The sequence below is a fragment of the Urocampus carinirostris genome, chromosome 5 (assembly GCF_059441175.1).
Source record: "Urocampus carinirostris isolate Australia breed hairy pipefish chromosome 5, RoL_Ucar_1.0, whole genome shotgun sequence".
Taxonomy (NCBI): domain Eukaryota; kingdom Metazoa; phylum Chordata; class Actinopteri; order Syngnathiformes; family Syngnathidae; genus Urocampus; species Urocampus carinirostris.
Genome location: NC_142353.1, coordinates 30,226,549 through 30,253,992, shown reverse-complemented (window position 1 = coordinate 30,253,992; position 27,444 = coordinate 30,226,549). Strand labels below are relative to the sequence as shown.

Genomic DNA, 27,444 nt, shown 5'->3' with positions numbered 1-27,444 from the left:
GGAAATTTGGAGGCCTGCCTCACTGAGATAAAAGAATGGTTGTCACTCAACTTGCGCCTTAATGCTGAAAAGACCGAAATGTTAGTTATTGGTCCATCTAAATGCCGTGACTTGTTCTCAGAAACTGCTCCGATCATTGACAAATGTAATATCACCCAGAGTGACTCAATCAAAAATTTAGGTGTCATATTTGACCCCGATCTGTCCTTTCAAACACACGTTAAGAATATTACTAGAACAGCTTTTTTCCATCTTCGCACCATTGCTAAAATTCGCCCTATGCCGTTCATGCGTTTGTTACCTCCCGTCTCGATTACTGTAATGCAATACTCTCCGGTCTCTTGAAGTCCAAAATCAAGAGCCTTCAGCTGGTACAAAATGCTTCAGGGAGGCTTTTAACGAAGACAAGAAAGTTTGATCACGTGACCCCGATTTTAGCTGACCTGCATTGGCTCCCTGTTAGCTTAAGATGTGATTTTAAGGTTCTGTTTGTATTATTCAAAATCATGCATGGAATTGCTAACTCATATCTTTCAGATTTAATCCCCCCCTATGGTCCAGTCTGGAACCTTTGCTCTGGAAATACTGGTCTACTTGTGATCCCAAGAACCAAGAAGATATCCTCAGGTTTAAGAGCGTTCTCCATCCGGGCCCCGGTGTTGTGAAATGTTAAAATCTAGGCTTAAAACATACCTCTATTCTGTAGCTTATGAATGACCGATATTTCATTTTCACATAACTGTGTATTGTTTGTTATTGTAACGTGCGTTGCAGCCTGGTCATCCAGGAAGGGGTATTACGTCATGTGCGGTCTCTTCTCAAGGTTTCTTCATTTTCCTCATGTTGAGGTTTTGGAGTTTATCCTTGCCCTCATGTAGGTTTTAGATCAGGGGATGGTGTAATAATAGTCCGTAGTTTGCAATAATAGTAATAATAATAGTTTGCAATGTAGTTTGTGATCTGTGCAGACCCATGAGACTCTTTGTGATTAAAGGCGTCTCAAATAAACATGACTTGACTACTCTCACCATAACATGTCGTCACAAAAACATATTTTTCCACTGTCTGATAAATTTGCTCGTTTAAAAAAAACCGTAAAAGAATATTTACCTTGTTTACATCACAAAGCTTAAAATATGTTACTTTAAAATGTTTACTTTTATCTTATTTCTTATTGCTAGAATACAAAAATACTTGCAATACTTAGTACTTGCAAAATGCAATATAGAAAATATTATATACAAAATGTTGCTTTATTTTTCGGTATTAGTAATATTACTAATCACGCAATTATGAAGATTAATTGGTTAATGAGAGAAAAAACCCCTAAAACAAACAAAATAAGCTGAAAACCAAAACAAGAAAAGATAATTAGTACATGTAGTAATGATTTAAGCCATTCCTCTTCTGTTATTTAATACTAAAATCATAAAAATTAATCATCAAATAATGTATTCATCCCAGGGAAATTCAAGCATTAAATATAAAATAATTAATACTCTCAGTTTAAATATCAGTTAATATTTTTTTTTCCAACAGATATTTACTTTGACCTCTATACGAAATATGATATACATTTTATGAGTAAATTAAAAAGAACACACACAATAAACACAAAAAACAGTTGAATGATGTTTTTTCTCATTTTATTTTTCATTTTTTAACATTCAAGAAATTAACAATATAGTAAAATCATCCAGCTAAATTTGTGCACTTGTTATCCTCTTGAGGGCAGTGTGGTGCCACGGATGTGCGTTAAAAGCTAAAGAAATGAGAATAAACAGGAATATATTGTTTTGTATTTGGATTATACTAAAATTGTTTTAACAGATGTGAATAGACTATATGTTTGAGTAATCTATCAAACCATTGGACATCTTTGAATTCTGTGATATTGTAAATCTAGTAGAGGCTAATCATACATGAGCAATTGACAGGGTTGGGTAGGGTTACTTTAACTTGATTACTTTTGATTACTTTTGGATTACTCCAATACCAAATATGCTAATGAAAGACAAAAGAAACTAAATATGCATAAAATGATGACTCACAACACGTGGTAAGCTTTCTCTCCTGGCATTGATCTCTGGCAAAACTAACATAATATGCGACAGAAACAAAATGAAAATAAATCCAAACAGCTTGCCAACATCATTTTTGCCGTTCCATGTTTTCCATTACTCCCCAAGCTTGCACAAAATTTAGTAATTTTATTCATATTTAGTTTCTTTTGTCTTTTATTTGCAAATTTGGTATTGGAGTAATCCAAAAGTAATTGGAAGTAATCAAGTTAAAGTAACCCTACCCAACCCTGGCTATTGAATAGTTTCCTCTTGTGACTTTAGCATTAGCGCTAGGCTAGTGATTTTGTTTTAAAAAGAAGAAATGCATTAAAGTTAAAACACACAAATAATTATTATTATTAGTTTGAAGGGACAGTGTTTATTTTTAGCACATCTTAGTGGTAAAAACACAAACAGTATTGATTTGAAAAATAACAAAATAAAAAATAACAAACATGTAAATGTTCATAAAAAACTTGCGAAAGGCTATGTAATAAAATGAGTAAACATTTTTTGATTTGGTTTCTTTGGGTCATTGTAGTTATTATTCTTCCTTGTGCTTATTAGCACCCGTATACGGTTGCACAACACAATACAGTGACTTTTAGTGGTCAAATAAAATCCACTGTCCCTTTAAAAAGCAATGATAAATATCTCAGAGGACACAACAAATAGCATGGTGCATTAAAGGCAATGGAAGGCAGGGAACTTATGCCTTCGACGTGTTGTTATGAATGTTCATGATTAATTCCCCCAGTTATCAGGTTTGGGAGGAATTTAAATTGGAATAAGAGCGCACGGAGAGAGTGCACCAATAAAAATACAACTGTTATCAATTATTAATTCAAAGTAATACACATTCTTAAATGAAGGTTACCTCATCTTCTAAAAATGACATCACCACATAAGTCAAATGCAGATCTGGGTTGGTTTATTGAAACTTGATTATCTTTAGTTGTTCATCATAACCTAAAAGACAAAATATATAAATAAGTACTGTATTCTCCGCACAATAAGGCAAACCCCCCAAAATTTCACATTTTTCATATACCAAGCGGAACGGATTATAAGGAGCAAGATCATGAAACTACAGCAGGAGCTACCGTGCTATTCATCGGTAGAAACTGTAAGTATCGCTGATTGAACTGGCAAAACATTGTTTGCAACTGGAATCGAACCCGGATCGCGGCAGTGAGGGTGCCAATACTTTACCACTAGAGCCTTTGGCACAGATGGCATATGAAAAGGCATTTGTTTTGCATGTAGTACTCAAAGAGCTTGGATCATACTTTGTTGAAAGACTTTCAGTTTACTGTTTCTGTCTTCAGCCATGTTATTGACGCAAAGGTGAAGAAGTGGAGTGACTGTTTGATCCATCAGAATGCACTATGCAAATCAGTGTTGCTGGCCCCATGAGTAAAAATAGTATCACGCCAGTAAGGATACCAACACCTCCCGATTAGGTCACCAGTGGTACAGAATGGAAAATAAATTTGATTTAATCTCGTTGTCACAGTGTTTTTACTCACAGGGCCAGAAACAGTAATTGCATTCTGATAGGTTAAAATGACGCTTAACTTGTTAACTTGCACAATAAAATAGCCTCTAGGTTTAATGTGTATATGTACTTCAAGAGCTTGTATAGTATTTTGTCGAAAGACTTTCTATTTATGTCTTTCACAACGCTATTGATGCACAGAAGAAGTGCAGAGACTGTTTAATCTATTAGAATACACTATACAAATCAGTTTTTCTGGCACTATGAGTAAAAATTGGATTATGCCAGTAAGGGAATCAACACCTTCTCATTTGGTCACACGTGGTACGGATCGTAAAATACATTTGACCTTATCTCGTTATCACACTATTCTTACTCACAGGGCCAGAAACACTAATTGCATTCTGATAGGTTAAACAGCCGCTCAACTTGTTAACTTGCACAATAAAATAACCTCTAGGTTTAATGTGTATATGTACTTAAAGAGCTTGTACAGTGTTTTGTTGAAAGACTTTCTATTTTTTGTTACTGTCTTTTGCAACATTATTGATGCAGAGGTGAAGTGGAGAGACTGTTCAATCTATTACATGTAGAATGCACTTTTCAAATCAGTGTTTCTGGCACCATGAGTAAAAGTAGGATTATGCCAGTAAGGTTACTAACACCTTCTGATTAGGTCCCCTGTGGTACAGATCGGAAGGTAAATTTGACCTTATCTCGTTGTCACACTATTTTTACCCACAGGGCCAGAAACACTAATTGCATTCTGCCAGGTTAAACAGTCCCTCAACTTCTTAACCTGTGCAACAAAATAACCTCTAGGTTTAACGTGTATATGTACTTAAGCAGCTTGGATAGTATTTTGTTGAAATACTTTCTGTTATCAGTTTCTGTCTTTCGCAATGCCATTGATGCACAGGTGAAACGGAGGGACTGTTTAATCTATCAGAATGCACTATGCAAATCAATGTTTCCGGCACCATGAGTAAAAAGTGTTATTATAAGGTAAACTCTCATGCCTTTTCATTTGTCATTTGAAACACTAGTGGTTTAAACGCAGAGTAATGATGGCCTCATCAGGACGACCTGGATTTAAATCCCGTTGCATACAACGTTTTGCGATTTGGGACAGGGATGATTAGCGATTGATCAATCTTTACACAGAGAAGGAAATTATAAATACAAACTGCAGTAGTTATATCTATTAATAAATTGTATGTGTTTCCGCCTATCCAGAGTATGTTGTGGTATATAAGGCGCACAGGGTTATAAGGCGCATTTTCAAGTTTCTGTCTTTTTTGTGGTTTTTTGGTGTGCCTTATAGTCCGAAATATATATGAAAAATGACGAAAGTATGATCTGTGTGTGATTATTACCTGATCAATCCAGTCATTGAAGGCAGAGACCCGAGTGAAGACGGTAGGCTTCTTCTCGTAGTTGCAGCCCAAGCCAGAGACAAAACTGGCAATGCCGTGCACCTCCCATGTACCTTCCATGTTTTTGCAGTTCAGAGGGCCGCCAGAGTCTCCCTGACGAGTAACGCATCATGTTTTATTCCGATGCTAGTTACGGGTGCACTGGTAGACTGTGCTGCTGAAATAAATTCCCGGAGCCCAAATATTAAATTCAAAAAAAGGAAAGTGGACACTGTTCCAGATTTGCCAATTTTCAGGAAGACCTTGAAATGCCAGTTTCGAGTGTAAAGTTCTACACAAATTTTTGATTGTACAGTTCTTAATCAAGCTTTTGTAATTATTTTATTGAGAGAGAGAGAGAGAGAGAGAGAGAGAGAGAGAGAGAGAGAGAGAGAGAGAGAGAGAGAGAGAGAGAGAGAGAGAGAGAGAGAGAGAGAGAGAGAGAGAGAGAGAGAGAGAGAGAGAGAGAGAGAGAGAGAGAGAGAGAGAGAGAGAGAGAGAGAGAGATGGATGGATAATTAGATCTCTAGAAAATTTTCACACGCAAATTGTTTGGTTTAAATATGTACATTTGATGTATATTATTTTTACATAGCTGTAACAAATATTGTCTTATGTTTCGATCAAGGTGTCTTCAAAATCCAGCATAGGGGACTATTATGGCACATTTTGCCATTTCCAGCGACCCTTTTGCATCCCAACAAATAAAACAAATAAAGTATCATAAACATTTTGTCTATTTTCGGGTGGGGAAGGGATTTATGGAATGTTCCGATTGTAAACATTACATTCTAAAATTTCATAACAGCAAAAACATTTTTTTAGTGTTTTCCTTTTTTTTAATCTATATATGGAATGGTTACAGTAGATAAAGAAAAAAATGAACACACGTTTTTTTTTTCACATAAATATTTACTGCTGTGTTTTCAGGTTAGCTAGCTACCTGAAATATGTCATGCAAGGATTCACAGTTTTTCTCTTATTGTTAATTAATCCAATTTTAGGTTCATAAAATGGGCAAACCAACATATATACTGGAGCTGGAATGCTTGGAGAAGCCAAATCAACAATTTGGCACAATTTAAGAAAAAATAAATGCGCTAGTGAGTCTGGCCTGTGAAAAAGGCTGGGACATCCGAGGCAGACAACAGTGACGGATAATTGCCCAATACTCGGTCAAGAAAAACCATATTCACAGCTACAGCTACTGGAGTGAAGAACACACTCCAGGAAGTGGGTGTATCTGCTCCAAGTCTACAATAAAGAGAAACGTCAATGAAAGGAAATACAGAGGGCTCGTCAATAGGTGCAAGTCTCATCTCATCTCATTAGCTGCACCGCTTATCCTCAGTAGGGTCGCGGGGGTGCTGGAGCCCATCCCAGCCATCATCGGGCAGTGGGCAGGGGACACCCTGAACTGGTTGCCAGCTAATCGCAGGGCACAAGGGGACAGACAACTCGCTCGCTCATTCACACTTAGGGACAATTTGGACCGGCCAATCCACCTGAAATGCATGTCTTTGTAATGTGGGAGGAAACCGGAGTGCCCGGAGGAAACCCACGCAAGCACGGGCAGAACATACAAACTCCGCACAGGAAGTCCAGTAGCTGGATTTGAACCCACACAGGGTTCTTAACCAAGACCCTAGAACTGTGCCGAACACGCGCTAACCACTGCGCCGCCGTGCTGACCTAGGTGCAAGTCATTAGTCCCAAAAATATACAGGCCAGACTTGACTTTGCCAAAAACACAGCTCAACAAACCAGCCCAGTTCTGGAAACACTTAAAAGGACAGATGAAACAAAGATAAATTTGAACCAGAAAATGGAATTAAAAAAAATTTGGAGAAAAAAGGAAACAGCACACCACATCATTTGTGAAACATGGTGTGATGGCATAAAAAAGGAGAAAACCCAGTATTTGGTGTTGTCCACAGGTTCCAGACTTTAGGAAGTGATTGCCTCAAAACGATTATACAGAAAACAAATCTTTTTGGTCAAGAATACGCTTAATTTTCCAATTAATTTTGGCCCTCGAGACCCAGATATGGCTCTTTTCTGGAGTACCTATGGCTCAGAGATAAAATTCAAATCAGGCAGATCCTACCTGTATCATTCCAAAGTTGAGTTGTATACTTCCGATTTTGGTATATGCAAAGCTAGAGCAAAGCTGAGAACACATGTGGTTCCGTCCAATATATATAGGGAACAGTCTTAACTACAATTTACAGTCAGGGTGCTACACTTACAGTCCTTGTTTTGTCTATACATGAATAAGAAATCTTTTCTACGCAAGCTCCATAAACAATGGAAGCTCTCTGTTGAGACAAATTATGATGAAAACCCAAGGACAAAACTAAATATTTGAAAACGAAAACCACACTCACTGTGCTGAAAGGAAATAAATCCGCAAACTTTTCATTTGCAGTATTTTGTGACATTTTAACAATAGAACTCTGCTTGCATCTTTTTTAGAAACCATTGTTTAGGAAAAAGATGACTGTGACAATAAGCCTCTTAAGTTACTGCTTATGATTATTTAAAATTGTAAATTATTATACATATATATATATATATATATATATATATATATATATATATATATTTTTTTTTAAATCACGTCACACAGTGAAACACAATGTGCTGAAGAATCAGCTCATATCTAGAGAGTGGGTTTGGCGATTTTGTTGAATTTTGTCTCAAAATAGATTTTGTGGCTCTATTTGAAAAAAATGATCAAAATATTTTGCTTTCAAGGCAATTTGGGTCAAAAAGGTTCCTGCCCCACGCCCTAATATGCAGTGTTTGCAAAAAAATCTATACAATTACTCCATAAAACATGACTGGTTGCACTTCAATTCTGTTCAAGATACTTAATTTCAATTCCAATGTGGTCGCATGTTTGGCCCAACCTGTGAAAATTGTGAGTCTGTCCAAATATTTCCAGGCTTAAGTGTACAAACCCTCCAAATTAAATGTCAGGACACCCATGCATTGCAAAGAAGGCCCACTTACGTTGCAGCCGGCCACGATGCCATCCCCGCCGGCACACACCATACTGGTCCTGACAGCGATGCCCCACCAGTCAGGTTGCGAGCAAGTTGGATGGTCAGCCACCGGCATCAAAGCCTGCTGCAGCTTATCAGCGATGGGGCCTCCAGCTACAACAAACACAAACCCAGTGAGTAAAAACACACACTACAGCCGCCGAATTACCGCATTTTGAGGCGCAGGGTTAAAAATATGTTTTTCATATATAAGGCGCATGAAATGAAAACGATTTAGGGCACCAACATTAAAAAGCGCCGTATTTGAGCATTGATCAGTTGAAATACATCACTGATTACAATCGCGTCAGATCCTATCCACTAGACCAGTGATTTTCGACCACTTGGCTGCGAGCAGGGTTGGGTAGGGTTACTTTAACTGGATTACTTTCAATTACTTTTGGATTACTCCAATACCAAATATGCTAATAAAAGACAAAATAAACTAAAGATGAATAAAATGATGACTCACAACACGTGGTAAGCTTTCTCTCCTGGCTTTGATCTCTTTGATCTCCGGCAAAACTAACATCAAATGCGACAGAAACAAGATGAAAATAATTCCAAACAGGTAGCCAACATCATTTTTGCCGTTCCATGTATTCCGTTACTCCCCAAGCCTGCACAAATTTAGTAATTTTATTCATATTTACTTTCTTTTGTCTATTTTTAGCATATTTGGTATTGGAGTAATCCAAAAGTAATCAAGTTAAAGTAACCCTAACCAACCCTGGCTGCGAGACACTAGTGTGCCATGAGAGATCGGCAGGTGTGCCGTGAGAAATTATCCAAGATCACTTTTTAAAATGGAAAATTTTATAAAACATTTATGAATCATTTTCTGCAAATATTATGTAAAAACTGGGGTATTATGAATTATATTGTAATCAAACATACTGTTCAGTGTCATTTTATAACATTTTTGGTTAGTGGTGTGCCGCAACATTTTTCCAATTTAAAAAACATGCCCTGGCTCAAAAAAGGTTGAAAATACTGCACTAGAACACTAGAGATACTGACAATACATGGAAAGGGATTACCCTAAAATTCTGACTATAAAGCGCCCCTGATTGTAAGCCCCACCCGGTATATTTTTAAAGGAAAAAACATATTGTACATATATAAGCCGCACCTGAGTCTAAGCCGCATGTGTCCACATTGAAACATGAGACATTTGCAATGACGGTACACAGAAAGAGTTTTAATAATATACGGTAGCTTACCCCCTTAACGTTCCGACAGCCCGCCGATGGGCCATTTCAAAATATACTCATCAGAGAATTATCATGATCAGTCTGAAATAAGATACCCAAAAACTATACAGCTGAGGCAACTCACTATTACGTCCCCTGGCCGTCTTCAACTTCTTTGAATATCCATGCAAATGGCTTTGTTACATGAAAGACAATCCAAAGAATCTAACTGAGCAAAAAATTTACTATAAAAACACATGATAAGGTTGACAGATAAATCGGAATCCGCCTCAAAATGTCTTCTTTGTTGTATATCCGAAAACTATAAAGCCGGGGTAACTCGCCATTATGTCCCCTGGCCGTCTTCTACCTTTTTGCATGTCTGTGAAAATAGCTCTGTTACACCAAAGACAATTAATTAATAATAATAATAATAATAATAATTTCCTTGTATTGTCATTCTGTGTAACAATGTACACAGAACGAAATGTCGATTGCACCTGACCCGTTGTAGCGAGCCGATGCAGCCGCAGCCAACAGAGGGCGCCGCCGACCACTTTTTAAGTCTTAGGAATGACTCGGCCGGGGCGCGAACCACCGACCTCCCAGTCTCAAAGCGGGTGCCTTACCATCTAGGCTACTAAATCCAACCATGTAAAATAATAATATAATGCTGACAGCTAAAGAGGAATCCGCCTTAAACATTTCTCTTTCGTTGGACAATGCTTCTTGTAATCGGTTCCTTTTGCCATATTATTGTCGCGGTTGCCATGGTGCCTAATTTGATCCGCCTGTGTGGCACCAGCTGCGGCTCGTTGACGGATTGGCTTCCCTTCTATTAAAGCTCAGTGCTCTCACTCTCCCTTTGTCAGTCCGTCAACGAACCTCTGCCCCGCAAGATGTGGATTTTGACTCTGTCTGGTTTTCCTGCTTTTATGTCCGGTTTCGTTCCCGTCTATTTTTGTCCTGTTTATTAAAAATCTCCAGTTTCATTTCCGTCTAGTTTGTCCTGTTTAATTTCGATATCCTGTTTTGATATCAATCCTGTCTGTCCCGTCCTGTCCGGTATCGACCCCATCCGTCCGAAATCTGCTCGGGCATTTGGTATCGATCTCATCGGCCTCTGGCTTCCTGCCATTCCACACCAAACTGCTGCCGAACGTGCATGGCTGCCCCATTTCCCGTAAAATAAAAAGCTTGTGTGAGAAACGTCACGCATTTGGTTTCCACTCCTGTTCCGGTTCATGACAATTATTTCAGTTTATGAATGATCAGACTCGTAAAATTATTCCAATATGGTAGTTAGCCCTCCTCTTTTGATTTTCCAATATGGTAGTTAGCCCTCTTCTTTCGATTGACACCTTTTCCATGTCTGTTCATGCTAGTTTCATCCACGGATAAAGCGCGAAGTTACATTAAACTTGCATCTTCCTCTACACATATATTCCACCCATCTCTTTCGTACCTTTAATGCTTGGGTGCCCCTGGCGGCCGTTAGAAATAATGCATAAATTGGCGGCATCATTGCATAAGCCGCAGGGCTCAAAGCTTGGAAAAGAAGTCGCGGCTTTTAGTCCGAATTTTATGGTAGCTTTTATATATTTGTCACACTATTTCTAGTCACGCTATCAAATTCAAAATGTTAATATTGGGCCGCACTGCAAGGATATTGTCAGGCATTGCAACAGTCTGTAGAACAGAAAAGTTTGGGGACCTATAAAGTACACTATTGTATCTCTGACTCTCAAAGTGAATGAGATTCTGGACTAAATCAAGGGAAAGGCAATGTGGGAAGTAATTTGGTCATCCTGAAAATATTGCAATGCTTATTCTAAGCAGAAAACATATCTGGTACTGTGACTAAAAAATAGTGGAAAGAGAGATAAGACCTTTTCATCTGTGATCTGTATCCTTAGTGGTCTAGGGGAGAGGATCTGGTGGTCTTCCTGCCGTGATCTGGGTTTGATTCCTTTGCATCCTAAGTTAAGCAATTATAAACAAATATCCAAGTCCCTATCAGGCCTGGCGGTTAGATTTAGAGTCCTGACCATTGCTATCCATTTTGATTCCTTGTGATAAAATTCATCACCCGATTAAATAATTGTAAAAATATGGTACATTATAATCTAAGGCTCTCATTCAAATTTTTGCCAATTTGTTTTTTTTGGGGTACGTCATACAGTCTGGAATATACAGTGTTCTTTAAAAAGTGCTTACTGTACAGTCTGCCCCAGCCGGTGATGTAGCAGGGGTAGAGGTTTGTGAGGAGGGTGTCGGCAGGGGGGATGCATGCCAACTGAACCTGATCGCTCAGAGTCACCGGCTCGGAAAGCTTGATCATGGCGATGTCGTTACTGTGGGATGTTCACAAAAAAAGAAAAGAGGGCGGGTGTCAATTTTAAGAAAGATAGATAGAAAGATACCGAACGACAAATAAAAAGAAAGAGAGGGAGATCAAGACATGACAGATAAACAGTGATAGACAGAGAGAGAGTGAGCAAGATATATAAAGAGAGAGTAAGCAGATATAAGAGAGAGCGAGGTAAAGAGAAAAATATAAATATATAAAGGAGTGATAAAGAGAGAGGGGTATCAGGGAATAGACAGGTTTTAAGAAAGGGAGTGATAATGAGAGAGAGAAAGAGAGAGAGAGAGAGGGAAAGAGTTAGTGAAAGAGAGAAAAGGAGAAAAGAGAGAGACTGGGTGGGAGGAGGAAAGAGAGAGACAGAAAGAGAGACAGAGAGCAAAAGTGAGTGTAAGAAACTGTGATAGAGAAACAGAGAAAGAAACAGAGGGAAGGAGATTGAGAGAGACACATATATATACATACATACATAGAGAGAGAGAGAGAGAGAGAGAGAGAGAGAGAAAGAGAGATACTGAACGACAAATAAAAAGAAAGAGAGAGCGATCAAGACACGCCAGATAAACAGAGTGATAGACAGAGAGAGAGCGAGCAAGATATATCAAGAGAGAGTAAGCAGATATAAGAGAGAGTGAGTTAAATATAAAAACGTAAATATAAAAAGAATGAGTGATAAAGAGGGAGGGGTATCAGGGAATAGACAGGTTTTACGAAAGGGAGAGAGAGAGAGAGAGAGAGAGAGAGAGAGTTAGTGAAAAAGAGAAAAGGAGAAAAGAGAGGGACAGGGTGGGAGGGGGGAAAGAGAGAGACAGAGAGAGAGACAGAGAGCAAAAGTGAGTGTGAGAAAAGAGAAAGAAACAGAGAGAGGGAGATCAAGAGAAACACATATATATACATACATACATAGAGAGAGAGAAAGAGAGAGAGAGAGAGAGATACTGAACCACAAATACAAAGAAAGAGAGGGCGATGAAGACACGACAGATAAACAGAGTGATAGACAGAGAGAGAGAGAGAGCAAGATATATCAAGAGAGAGTAAGCAGATATAAGAGAGAGCGAGGTAAAGAGAAAAATATAAATATAAAAAGAAGGAGTGATAAAGAGAGAGGGGGATCAGGGGATAGACAGGTGTTAAGAAAGGTAGTGATAATGAGAGAGAGATTCAGTGAAAGAGAGAGAAAAGGAGAAAAGAGAGAGACAGGGTGTGAGGGGGAGAGAGACAGAGAGAGATAGACCGCACAAGTGAGTGAAAGAGACTGTGATAGAGAAATAGAGAAAGAAACAGAGAGAGAATTACATATATATGTATGTATATATATATATATATATATATATATATATATATATATATATATATATATATATATATATATATATATATATATATATATATATATATATATGTGTGTATATGTACATGTATAGCGAGAGAGAGAGAGAGGGTGAGAAAGAGAAAAAAAGAAAGAGAGAACGAGAGCAGAAAAGAAAGAATGGGAAAGAGAGGGAGAAAAAGAGAAAGAGAGAAAGATAGAGAGAGGTAAATAGAGAGGGAGAGAATGAGATATGGAGAGAGAGCAAGAGAGAGAGAGAGAGAGAGAGACAGATCATTAGTATTGTTTGAAATAACGTTCTTTATTGCATAAGAAAGAAAATTCTTAAGAAAAGCTAAAAGAAATCCATCCCTCCATCCCTGAGACCACTTAACATCATTTCATAACCTATATTGTTTCATAAACAAAGACGAATTATGCTTGAAAGGAGATACATGATCTTCCAGGAACATGAAGAGCTGATGCCGAACACACTTAAACATTTATTTTATTTTTTGCAATTATTTTGGCTGTATTGTCTGTATTAACTCATTGTGTGCTATAAGGAACACAAACACTTGCTTGAAACTATTTCAAAGAATACTCGGACAATTGTACTTTGAGGTTGGACATGTAGCAATCGCACAAAAGCCCAAAATTGTTCAGCTCTCTCCCTCTACCTCACAGGGTTGGGTAGGGTTACTTTAACTGGATTACTTTCAATTACTTTTGGATGACTCCAATACCAAATATGCTAATAAAAGACAAAAGAAACTAAATATGAATAAAACGATGACTCACAACACGTGGTAAGCTTTCTCTCCTGGCTTTGATCTCTTTGATCTCCGGCAAAACTAACATAAAATGCGACAGAAACAAAATGAAAAAAAATCCAAACAGCTTGCCAACATCATTTTTGCCGTTCCATGTATTCCGTTACTCCCCAAGCCTGCACAAAATTTAGCAATTTTATTCATATTTAGTTTCTTTTGTCTTTTATTAGCATATTTGGTATTGGAGTAATCCAAAAGTAATGGAAAGTAATCAAGTTAAAGTAACCCTACCCAACCCTGTCCCTACATTTCAACTTTCTGTTTTATCTCTCTATCCTCACACAGTCACATAATCTGCCCATCTCACTCTAACCATTTCACTATCACTCTATCTCTCTCTCCTGACTTCTAACTCTCTCGCTCACTCATATTTTTATACTCTCACACGATTTTTCCATTTCACTCTCTCACTTCCACACTCTGTCTCACATTCTCACTCACCTCTCTCACCCTCTCTTAAATCTTCCCCTCCCTCTCTTTACTCTACACACCCTGCCCATCTCACACTATCGATCTCAATATCTCACTCTAACTATCTCACTCACTCGCTCACTATTCTTTGTCAAAATGAAGGAGGCCTTACCCGAAAGCCACAAAGATGGGGTTCCATTTCTCATGCACAATGATCTTCTCGGGCAGGATGGCCTTGGAACCGGCCTCTTCCTCCACCAGGTTGTGCTTGCCAACAAACACTCTGTAGGAGAGCTTCTTGCTGGGGATGGAAAAACACAAGCCTGCTTTTGTAGAATTTCATGCACAGACCATCCAAAACAAAATCCTCGCCATCCACAAAATTGGACCGTGTCGTGACATATTCGAGAAGTGAAATGAGATGCCGAGTGAGTTTTGCTTCCTCGAGAGCACCTCAGCCGCCAATGCAGCTGCCTCCCAGGGAGAATTGAACCCGAGGCTCTTTTGTCACCGGCCGTTTTCGTGCGTGTGTGTTTCTGCGCGTTCGCACTCCTCCCTACTTGATGCAATGAGCGGCAGTCATGACCCAGTTGTCGGCAATCAGAGACCCTCCACAAGTGTGCCTCCACTCTCCGTCCCTCTCGTACTGAAGAGAAATCTGCACAAAATAGATGCATGGCAGCTCATTTGAGAGGCAAACATCTAATTACTTGGTTTCGAGCGCTTTTCGAGTGCGTCGGCTGAGATGCCGATGCCAGGCGGGCAGCGTTCGCCAAAGGGAACGGGAAAAGTGGGACAGATGTGAGACGTTTTTGGCATTTTTACCTGCCAGGGCCAGCTGTGAGGGCTGGCGTCCTCGCCGTTGACCACGCGGGAGATCTGGGGCTCCGCGGCGGGGGTGCCGCACCCCAGGGCTGAGGACGTGTGAAGGGTAACGGGTCAAATTTTTTGCAAATAAAAACTTTATTCGGGAAAACATGACCTTATAACATTAGTGCATTGATAAGAGACAACAATATAGCAAAATATCCTTGTTCTGTTGGAAGATTGTTCTGCCCATTTTATTTTATTTTTCTTCAATTAAAAAAAATACACTCAACATTTAATGGAATATAACTTGTTGTATTTTAAGTATTTTTCTTGTATTATAAGATGATGGACTTCTAATGAGCGGTCGAACAGAATTCTACATGATACACACATGTTCAAATACATATTTGCAGCTGTATCACACAAATAAATTGTTAAAAATCATGCATTGTGATTTCTGGATTTTTCTTTTTAGTTTATCTCTCTCACAGTGGACATGCTACGATGAAAATTTCAGACCCCTCCATGATTTCTAAGTGGGAGAAATAGCAAAATTGCATGTCATGGTTACCATGGCGCCCAATTGGCCACGCCTGTGTGTGTAACGGTTGCCATGGTGCCCAATTGGCCCCGCCCGTGTGGTACCAGCTGCGGCTCGTTGAGTGATTTATTTTCTGTTTATATAAAGCTCAGCGCTCTCTTGCTTCACTGTCACCCCGTCAAATGAACTTCTGCCCCACAAGACGTGGGTTCTGACCAGGTCCTGTTTTGCTGTTGCTATCTTCAGTCCGGTATCGTTCCCCTTTATTTTTGTCCTGTTTAATTTCGGGTTTCAGTTTTGTTTCCGTCTATTTTGGTCCTGTTTATTAATTTTTCCAGTTGTTGTTCCTGTGTAGTTTCTCCTGTTTATTTTTGTTATCTTTTATTTATTTATTTATTTACAATTTATCTCTAAATTGGTAGAAATTGGTTATCTTGATTCATTATCGATCTCGTCGGTCTCTGACTTCCCGTCTTTCCACCCCAGACCGGCGGCCTAACGTGCATGACTCCCCATTTCCTGTAAAATAAAGGCTTGTGTGAGAACGTAACACGATTGGGTCCTGTTTCTGTTCTGGTTCTGACATTGCAGGTGTTCAAATACTTATTACTATCATGTTATTGGAATGTTATTTTTTTAATTTAATTTTTTTAATTTAATTTATTTATTTAACTGAATATAAGTACTTTTATTAATATATATATATATATATATACATATATATATATATATATATATATATATATATATATATATATATATATATATATATATATATGTATATATATATATATGTATCAATGCCCTGCAATTGGCTGGCAACCAGTTCAGGGTGTCCCCTGCCCGATGATTGCTGGGATGGGCTCCAGCACCCCCGCGACCCTACTGAGGATAAGCGGAGCTTACTGGAAAAAGAGGGTAAAGTGTGTCAAATGAGGAACTTAATGATTTACTTATTTTCCAGTGTGGCTTTTTCCATATAAAAATAATACAACTGCAAACTTTTATTGTCTACCTCATGGTTAAACAATGTTACTATGTTAAAAACAAAGCAAAATGGAAATGGAGAACAAATGAGGTTGTCTTGGCGCATCACACTTGAATCTCAGAACTCTGCTGCAGACGTGCCACCGCACTACCTTTAAAAATTAAATGGGGAAGAAAAGACTACTGGGGCCCATCTGCTGGCTATGGAGGCAGTGCATACCTTGTCCTTAACGCAGTGTCATTTCTCAACCTAAGGCAAAGAGAACCAATCCCCCCGACACCCCCCACCCACCCACACACACACGTCCGAGTGAGGAAGGCCAGATGTTCTTACCAGCAGCAATGAGAACCGAGGCCAGCACGATAGGGAACATCTTGATTGATGCGTCTCTAAAGAGTCCTCTCCACACTCGTTCGCTTATAAACGTTTTTTCCGCAGGCGAGACCCTCTACCCCACACCCCCATTCCAGTAAAAGGCATGATTGGTGCGTAGTGCCCGTCCACCCCCCAGGATTGAAGGCGAGTTGATAGTGGGGAGGCCCGCACAGGTGGCTCCTCTGGAAAATTTCTCATGACCTTCATTCGGAGCTGCTCATCTGGTCTACTTTTGTTAAGGTGAAACATGTGCTAGAAAATGTTTATATATATATATATATATATATATATATATATATATATATATATATATATATATATATATATATATATATATATATATATATACACGGAATATCACACAAGCACGGGGAGAACATGCAAACTCCACACAGGAGGTTCGATCTCATGACCTCAGAACTGTGCCGCACATGCGCTAACCACTGCGCCGCCGTGCTACCCTATATATAATATATATATATGTATTTATATATAAATATATAAATAATAAAATGATATATTTTTTTCCTGGGGGGGGCAGGCTGCTGAAGCATACCATTGTGGCCCCACTAAAATGAACTGCACTGTTATGGTTGTGATCCATTATCCAAAACCACATATGGCTGCGAGCAGGTGCCAGGCAAGTGCATTTTGTAGGGCATGGCGGCTCTTTTTAGGCATTCTGTTAACCAAAAAGTGAACTTCACTTGTATGGCTGTGATCCAACATTTCTGAATGCATAATACTAGTTAAGTCAAGTCAAGTGATGTTAATTTGTATAGCCCTTAATACTACAAGTGGGGACTGGTAGAGCACACTTTTGTTAGGCCTGGCATCTCTCTTTTTCCATTACTGTATTTCCGCCTAAAATGAAATGCACTCAGTAGCGATCAATTATCGCCCATCAACTATTGCTGATAAAGGGGGCCCTATTAGCACTTGTTCAAGCTGCATAAGTGTGTTTTTTGTGACCCGCCCAAAATGAACTACACTGTTTTGACTGCAATCCATTATCCCTGAATGCCTATTCAGCAAGCAGGGACTGGTAGAGTGTACATTTTGGTCGGGCCTGGCAGCTATATTTTGCAGTTCTGTTCGCCATAAAGGGAACTACACTCGTACGGCTATGACTTATTATCTCCAGTTGCCTATTACTGCAAGCAGGGGTGCGCCAGGCATATATTTTGTGCGTCATGAAAGCTTGTTTAGGCCATTCTGTCCACCAAAGAGTAAACTGCATTCATGCAGCCACAATCGTTTATCCCTGATTGTATATTGCTACAAGCAGGGACCAACAGGATGCATTTTGTCAGCTCTTTTTTTCTCAAACTGTACACTGAAAAGTGAACTCGGCAGTAGCTCAGGAGGTAGAGCGCTCGTCTTGGGATCAAGGGATCCCAGTTCGAATCCCGGCTCGTCCGTGTTACATGTCGAAGTGTCCTTGGGTAAGACACTGAACCCCTAATACCCCCAATAAGCAGGTTAGCGCCTTACATGGCTGCAAGGCCGCTATTGGGAAATGTGGAGCACATTGTAAAGCGCTTTGAGAAGTCATTGACTTGAAAAGCGCTATATAAAATGCAGATCATTTCATTTTCATTTCATTTCACTTCATGGCCACACTTGATTATCCCCATTGCTTATTGCTGTGAGTGGGTGCCAGCCAAGTGCATTTTTGTGGGGCATGGCGGATCATATTGACCATTCTGTCTAAAAAAAATGTGACCCTTTTTAAAATTATTTAAAAAAGGGCAGTAGCTTAGGAGGTAGAGCGCTCGTCTTGGGATCAAGGGATCTCAGTTCAAATCCCGGCTCGTCCGTGTTACATGTTGAAGTGTCCTTGGGTAAGACACTGAACCCCTAATACCTCCAATAAGCAGGTTAGCGCCTTACATGGCTGCAAGGCTGCTATTGGGAAATGTGGAGTACACTGTAAAGCACTTTGGGAAGTCATTGACTTGAAAAGCGCTATATAAAAAATGCAAATCAAACCTTTTCTGATTTTTCCTGAATCAAAAAATATAATTTATATATTTTCTTGGTTATATTCATCTGTTTTATTTTTATTTTTTAAATATTTTATTTCATACTTTTTAAAAACAGTCAATAAAGAGTAACCAGTTTTTCTTTTAATTTTCCATTAAAAAAAAGATTTATCTTACTTTTTTTCTTAAATATAAAAAAAAAACAGCCATCAATTTAATGTTGTTTTTGAATGTGACTTGATCATAACCTGGAATGAAACGCTTGCATGTGAGCGTGAGAATGCAACATCTGGACTGCTGGCACACCAGCTTGTTTGCTCCGGAACGACCAAACCCAAAATCCGAGAAAAAAAAAAGCAGATGGCGACAGTGCTGCAACTAATATTGACATTCCCTGTGACAAAAAAAAAAGAAAACAAACGATTCTACGCATGAATGAGAGAAATCTCATTTACCCTGAAATATCATTACCGCTCTATTGATTGGAATTTTCTTCTCAACGCGATGACAATTTTGTGACTCATAACGTGTTGTCGGAGTGAGGCTAAGCAAGTTTTATGATACAAGGGACAGCTCTATTGTTTTAGAATTGATTTTTGTTCTCGGGTGCCATTAATGCTGCAACCAAAATACCCCTCAGTTTTTTATGACACTTTACAGGACTTCTTGTTCCGTTTTTTGGAGCGATGCATACAGTTGGAATAATGAGGCTGTTATGTAAACACTGTTAGGTCGGTTTTAGACTTGATTTAGTCCAAAAATTGATATCCACACAGTTCAATTACCGGTCTTGATTTAAAACTCGTAGATAGGGATTTTGTTTATTGAGGTAATGTTAAAAGTTTACTCTCCAAGACTTGATTACAGTGCTGATAATTTTTTCTCAGGCTTCGAACTTTAAGCTAAAAAAACCTCAAAATATATTTAATAAGAATCAACAGCAAATTCTTATTATACAGACGCTGCCCGTCTTATGGACGAGGTTCAGGACGATCGTTCGTAAGTTGAATTTGTTCGTAAGTTGCTTCGGTGCTATATTTGGTATGTTTAACGTTTGTCTAAGTATGTTTAAGGCTTGCATAGGTCAGCTTCAAGAGGTCCTCCTCTGTGTTAGAGAGTGGCCGAAAAAAAAGGCGATCCAACCATATTCTCAACCGCATCAAGCTTTCTTATTTCACTTTTATTGCAAAATAAATGGCTCACTTCTCCTTTACACTTTACACCAGGGGTGTCAAACTCATTTTAACTCGTGGGCCACACGATAGAACATTCTCTTGGGGGCCGGAGAAGTAAATTAGAGAGAGAAAAAAAGGAAGAAAGAAATTAGAGAAAAAGAGGGAGAGAGAAGTAGAGAGGGTAGGACAATGAAAAAGAGAAAGGGAGAAAGAGAGAGAGAGAAAGGAGAGAGAAAGAGGGAGAGAGAGAAACAAAAGAGATGAAAACGAGAAATAGTGAAGGGAGAAAAAGAGAGAAAGTAAGAAATCCAAAGAGAAATACAAAGAGAGAAAGGGAGGAGGAGAAAATGAGAAAGAGAGAAGAAGAAAGCAAGTGTGAGAGGGAGAGAGAGAGAGAGAGAGAGAGAGAGAAGAGAGAACAATGGAAAAGGAAGAGAGCAAAAGAAAGTAAAAAGACACAGAGAGAAAGAGGAACAAAGAAAGAGAAAAAGAGAGACAGAGAGAGTGAAAGAGAGATAGAGAGTGAGAGAAAAAGGAAGGAAGAGAGAGACAATGAGAGAGAAATCCAAGTACAGCATTTGTGAGAGGCACCTGGCTTTGGCAACATCAAGTGGTCATGTCTTGGCTCGTTTTTCTCTTGCGCTTCTCTGAGCATTGTTTCGCAGGCCGGATTCAATCCCTTAGCAGGCCTGATCCGGCCCGCAGGCCGCCTGTTTGACACCCGTGCTCAACACCTACCATATTGAATGAATGCAAGAGATATTTAACAATAAAAATGTCAAAGTCCGTAGCGCGCTGGAGATACAGACTCGAATGTTTGCACACAAACTAGGAAGAGGAAGCGGATTTCTTCTTCGGGGTTGATGCTGGGTGACCTCTCACAGTACCACCACATGACAGTATCTGCAAAAAGAAGCCCTACAGTTTTGTCCTGTACTCAGAAAAAGGTGCACACAATACAAAATCCAACTTACAGCAATGTCCAGATATTTTTCGACATCCTGGAAAAAATGTTCGGATCTACCATTTTTCGTAAGGGAGCGATGGATGGATGGATGGATGGATGGATGGATATTCCTAATATGACTTCTGGATGATCCAATGTCGACCTAAATCAGGGGTGTCAAACTCATTTTAACCCGGGGGCCACACGCTAGAACAAACATTCTGTCGGGGGCCGGACTAGTAGATTAAAGAGAAAGAATAAGAGAGATGAAGAAATAAGAGAAAGAGGGAGGGAAAAGGAGAGAGGGCGAGACAAAGAAAGAAAGAGAGGGAGAGAGTGTGAGAATCAAAAGATAAAAAGTCGTGAGAGAGGGGGAAAAGAAAGGGAGAAGAAGAAAGAAATCCAAAGAGAAATAGAAAGACAGAAAGAGAGAAAAGAGAAAAGAAAGCGCGAAGATAGGAAGAGAGAAAGAGAAAAGAAAGAAAAGGAAAAAAGGAAGTTTGAGCAAAAGGTGTTAAAAAGAAACAGAGAGAGAAAGAGACAAAGAACAACAAAGGAAGAGAAAAAGAGAGACACAGAGAGTGAAAGAGACAGAGAGAGAGAGTAGGAGAAAAGGGGTGGAAAAGAGAGAGAGAGAGAGAGAGAGAGAGAGAGAGAGAGAGAGAGAGAGAGAGAGAGAGAGAGAGAGAGATAGAGAGAGAGAGAGAGATTAATACAAGTACAGTGTCTTTGTTCGAGGCACCTGGCTTTGGCAACATCAAGTTGACATATTTCAACCTGCAGTTTGTTTTTCTCTTGCGCTTCTCTGAATGTTGACTCGGGGGCCGGATTCAATCCCTTAGCGGGCCTGATCTGGTCCGTGGGCCGCCTGTTTGACACCTGTGACCCAGATAATTAAAAATGACGCATCTCTGTTTAAATACACCTGCTTTGTGATTGACCCGGACCTCTGTGTAAGTAGGCATGGGAGAAAATACAGCATTATGAGACAAAAGAACACACCAGGCATGTCTGGGATTAAGTTAGGGCCAAGTTAAAAGCAGGAATAGAATACAAGAAGATTTTGCAACACTTAAACATATCCCAGAGCACCGTGTAAGCATTAATATAAAACTGAAGAGAACATAAAACCACTGCACACCTACTAAGATCTGGCCGCCCTTCTAAACCTTCAGCCCAAACAAGAGAAAAAACAATCAGGGAAGCAAACAAGAGACACATGTTCACATTTTATGACCTGCAGGCAGACAAAGCCAAGGCGGTTCAGTCTGTTCATAAGACAACTATCAGTCACACACTGCATAAATCTACCCTTTAGGAAGAGTTGCAACACCAAAGCCCTTTCTGAAAGAATACCATAAAAAGACCCATTTGGCGTTTGCAAGAAGACACATGGGAGACACAAATAACATGTGGAACAAAGTGCTCTGGTCAGATGATATAAAAATTTAACTTTTTGCGTTACGTTTGGCGTCGGAGTAAGGCTGCACATCACGCTGAAAACACCATCCCCATTGTCAAACATGGTGGTGGCAGCATCATGCTCTGAGTTTGCTTTTCTCCAGCAGGGAGTGGGAAGATCGCCAAATACAGGGCAAAACAAGGAGAGAACTATTCAAGCAAACAAGAGACACATGACCACATTGGATGATCTGTAGACAGACAAAACTAAGGTTGGACAATCAGTGCAAAAGACAACTATTTTTAGAACTCAGCATAAATATGCCCTGTAGGAGGAGTTGCAAGACGAAAGCCCTTTCTGAAAGACACAAATAACATGTGGAACAAAGTGCCCTGATCAAATGGTATGAAAATTAAACTTTTTGCATTTCATCTAGGGTAAGGGTAACGCTGCAGATCATGCTGAAAACACCATCCCCATTGTCAAACATGGTGGTGGCAGCATCATGCTCTGGGGTTTCCTTATTCTACCAGGGCCTGGGAAGATCATTAGAATTGATAGGAAGATGGATGGAGGCAAATACCGGGCAAAACAAAGAGAAAACTAACCAGAGAAGCAAACAACAGACACACAACCACATTGGATTACCTGTAGCGAGACAAAGCTAAGGTGGTATAAGGACGAGTTGGAAGACGAAGCTCTTTCTGAAAGAATACAATACAAATGCCTGTAAAGCTACATGGGAGACACAAATAACAAGTGTAACAAAGTGCTCCAGATCTTATCAAAATTGAACTTTTTGTTTTGTTTGGCATAAGAGTAACACTGTACATGACACTGAAAACGGCATCCCCACTGTCAAACATGGTGGTGGTAAGATCAGCCTCTGAGGTTGCTTTTCCCCAGCAGGGACTGGGAAGTCACTGCTGTCTTTCGGACGTCTTCTTTGACGTCTATTGGACAGCTTGGTTGACTTTTAGTCTTTTGGACTTTTTTCAAACCAGGTTAAATTTAATTCTTATACAATATTTAGAGTGTTTGGACACTAATTATTTTCAACTTACAATTTCAAATAACAGCGACAGCAGTGAAGATAAGCAGTTCCGATAAAGGATGGATTTCAACTTAATAAAGACATATTTTAGAAATCTTTGACGAACATCTTTTAAATGTCTTTTCAAGCAGTCTTTTAGGGATCTATTACACAGAATTGTTGTTATTGTTCTCTTATTATAAAGCCGCCTTTTGGACTTGTTTTCAACCAGTTAGTGCTGGGTAGACAATGCATTCGAGAAAAACAGACTCTATTTATTTGAGCAAATTTGTTATCATAAAATGTCTCTTGTGTGTTGTACTTTATACGTATAAGTAGGAAAGAAATGTATTCAACAAAACAAAAGCGTCCTTCATGGTGGTCCTTGTGTTTTTCTGCTTTTGACCAGTTCAGGATGTAGTCTAATTCCCAGTTTGCCCATCAATTTGATTGAGGAAAATGGGAAAAATGTATGTAAAGCTGCAATAAGTGATTATTCAAGATGATAATACTCATCTCATCATCTTATTAGCTGTACCACTTATCCTCGTTAGGGTCGCGGGGGGGGCTGGAGCCCATCCCAGCCATCTCCGGGCAGTGGGCAGGGGACACCCCGAACTGGTTGCCAGCCAATCGCAGGGCACACGGGGACAGACAACTCACTCGCTCAATCACACCTAGGGACAATTCGGACCGGCCAATTCACCTGAAATGCATGTTTTTGGAATGTGGGAGGAAACCGGAGTGCCCGGAGGAAACCCACGCAAGCACGGGGAGAACATACAAACTCCGGAAGTCTGGAGCTGGATTTGAACCCTCGCAGGAGGTTCCCATGACATGAACTGTGCCGCACATGCGCTAACCACTGCGCCGCCGTGCTGCCCATGATAATACTTAATACACATAAACAAGAAAAACATGAAGTCGAATACATTTTCGTAAAAATAAAGCAAAAATATAATACTCGAAAGTCTAGAAAACTGGGAGTTTTCGGTTCATTTGTAAAGTTCCCTTATTTGCAAGTTGGACCCTTTTTCATTCAGCCGGGACAGATGAAGCATGACAACGAGGGCCCAAGCCAACAAGAGATAGTGGACGTCCCAGATATGCAATTAATTGAAAGCTAATTAAAATTCTCCCGACAAATCTGTAAAACATTGTTGTGCTTATCACTGCTCGCCATCCACAATACGTGTCCTCTCCCACCCTACCGCCTTTTGTGATGATTAAAGCTCATGCATTGGCAGTGTTGGGGAGTCACAAAATACATGTAACGGCGCTATGTAACTAGGATAGAAAACCAATGTAAGTGTATTCTATTAAAGGATAACAAAGAGGTGGCCCGCGGGCCAGATCAGGCCCGCTAAGGGACTGAATCCGGCCCGCGAGACAACAACCAGAGAAGCGCAAGAGAAAAAGAAGCTGCAGGTTGAAATATGTCAACTTGATGTTGCCAAAGCCAGGTGCCTCGAACAAAGACACTGTACTTGTATTTATTTCTCTCTCTCTCTCTCTCTCTCTCTCTGTCTCTCTCTCTCTCTCTCTCTCTATTTTCCACCCCCTTTCTCCCCCTCTCTGTGTCTGTCTCTTTCACTCTTCGTGTCTCTCTTTTTCTCTTTCTTTGTTGCTCTTTGTCTCTTTCTCTCTCTGTGTCTTTTTAACTTATTTTGCTCTAATTTCCTTTTCTTTCTTTTTTCTTTCTCTCTTCCTACCCTTTGCACTTTCTTTTCTCTTTTCTCTCCTTCTGTCTTTCTATTTCTCTTTGGATTTCTTTCTTCCTCTCCCTCTCTTTCCCCCTCACTCATGACTTCTCTTTTTGTCTCTTTTGTTTCTCACGCTCTTTCCCTCTCTCTCTCTCTCTTTCTTTGTCCTGCCCTCTCTCCTTTTCCCTCCCTCTTTCTCTTATTTCTTTATCTCTCTTTTCTTTCTCTCTAATCTACTAGTCCGGCCCCCGACAGAATGTGTGTTCTGTCGTGTGGCCCCCAAGTTAAAATGGGTTTGACACAGGACCTAGTGCATTAAGAGTGAGTCTTTAGTGTCAGGAAGCGGAGATGTAACACTCAGGGAAGAACTCATATATTCATCACAATGAAACGGAAGGCTAAATGGAGAAAAGCAGGGTGATGTTTCTGTTGCTGTGGATTACGAGGATGGTAAACCCTTACAATGACCAAGAGAAAAGTTGATTCTGAAAACAGTCTTCCAAAACCGATCAACGGCTGAATATTCAGTATGTTTACTGACCTTAAAACAGCAGGATAAGCTGGAAACCATGCATCCATCACTCCCTCCTGGCCTCCTAACATTCCTAATATTTTTCCCCATCCATCCATCCATCCATCCATCCATCCATCCATCCATTGCTCCGTCCCTCCTACTATTTCTGGTAATCCGTCCCATCATTGGCCCATCCATCCCTTACCCCGCTCCCTCCGAATATTCTGAAGATTTTGCCTTATCCATTTATCCGTTCACCTATCCATGCATCCATTACTTCCTCCTGGCGTCCTAACATTCCTAATATTTTGCCCCATCCATCCATCCATCCACCCATCCATCCATCCGTCCATACATCGCTCCCTCCTAATATTAGTTGTATTTCCATTTTTTAAATATTTTGAATTCATCTGTCCATCCATCCATCCATCCATCCATCCATCCATCCATCCATCCATCCATCCATCCATCCATGCATCCATCCATCCATCCCTCCTAATATTTATTGTATTTCCATTTTTTAAAATATTTTGAATGTATCCGTCCACCCATCCATGCATCCATCACACCCTCCTGGCCTCCTAACATTCCTAATATTTGGCCCCATCCATCCATCCTAACATTTGTTGTATTTCCATTTTTTAAAATATTTTGAATGTATCTGTCCACCCATCCATGCATCCATCACTCCCTCCTGGCCTCCTAACATTCCTAATATTTTGCCCCATCCATCCATCAATCCATCCATCCATCCATCCATCCATCCATCTATCCATCCATCCATCCATCCTTTCATCCCTCCTGATATTTGTTGTATTTCCATTTTTTTAAATATTTTGAATTTATCCGTCCACCCATCCACCCATCTATGCATCCATCACTCCCTCCTGGCCTCCTAACATTCCTAATATTTTGCCCCATCCATCCATCCAGCCATCCCTCCTAATTTTTGTTGTATTTCCATTTTTTAAAATATTTTGAAATGAAATGAAATGAAATGATCTGCATTTATATTTTGAATTTATCCGTCCACCCATCCACCCATCTATGCATCCATCACACCCTCCTGGCCTTCTAACTTTCTTAATATTTTGCCACATCCATCCATCCATCCTTCCTAATATTTGTTGTATTTCCATTTATTTATTTATTTTTTTTGAATGTATCCGTCCACCCATCCATGCATCCATCACTCCCTCCTGGTCTCCTAACATTCCTAATATTTGGCCCCATCTATCTATCTATCTATCTATCTATCTATCTATCTATCTATCTATCTATCTATCTATCTATCTATCTATCTATCTATCTATCTATCTATCTATCTATCTATCTATCTATCTATCTATCTATCTATCTATCTATCTATCTATCTATCTATCTATCTATCTATCTATCTATCTATCTATCTATCTATCTATCTATCTATCTATCTATCTATCTATCTATCTATCTATCCGTCCACCCTTCCACCCATCCACGCATCCATCACTCCCTCCTGGCCTCCTAATTTTCCGAATATTTTGCTCCATCCATCCATCCATCCATCCATCACTCCCTCCTATAATTTCTGATAATTGTCTTTTTCATTCGTCCATCCGACCATCTGTTCGCCGGCCCATCCATCCATACATCTGTCAACCCCTCGGTCGATCTGTCCATAGTTCCTAATATTTTGTCCCGTCTTAACAAAGAACAAAAGTTGTACTTTTTCCAAAAAGGACAACTCCAGTCAGCTCCTGTCAACCAGCTTCATGTCGGATTACTTCTGGGCTGGCGTTATTTAATTGTCGCTGAAGATTTGCTGGCATTTCCCGTCCTCACAGTACAGCAGC

The 27,444-nt window shown here is 39.7% G+C and overlaps 1 protein-coding gene across 1 annotated transcript; it reads right to left on the bottom strand.

Moving 5' to 3' along the window:
• Positions 1 to 2,972: 2,972 nt before the first annotated feature.
• On the bottom strand, positions 2,973 to 16,945 carry ela3l (elastase 3 like). Its single transcript, XM_088336423.1, has 8 exons — positions 16,810 to 16,945; positions 14,963 to 15,051; positions 14,698 to 14,795; positions 14,310 to 14,438; positions 11,434 to 11,570; positions 7,992 to 8,137; positions 4,938 to 5,090; positions 2,973 to 3,032 (listed from the first exon to the last, which is right to left on the bottom strand). The coding sequence occupies exons 1-8, from the start codon at positions 16,847 to 16,849 to the stop codon at positions 3,015 to 3,017; spliced, it is 810 nt and encodes a 269-aa protein (XP_088192549.1). The 5' UTR covers positions 16,850 to 16,945; the 3' UTR covers positions 2,973 to 3,014.
• Between the last annotated feature and the right edge of the window lie 10,499 nt (positions 16,946 to 27,444).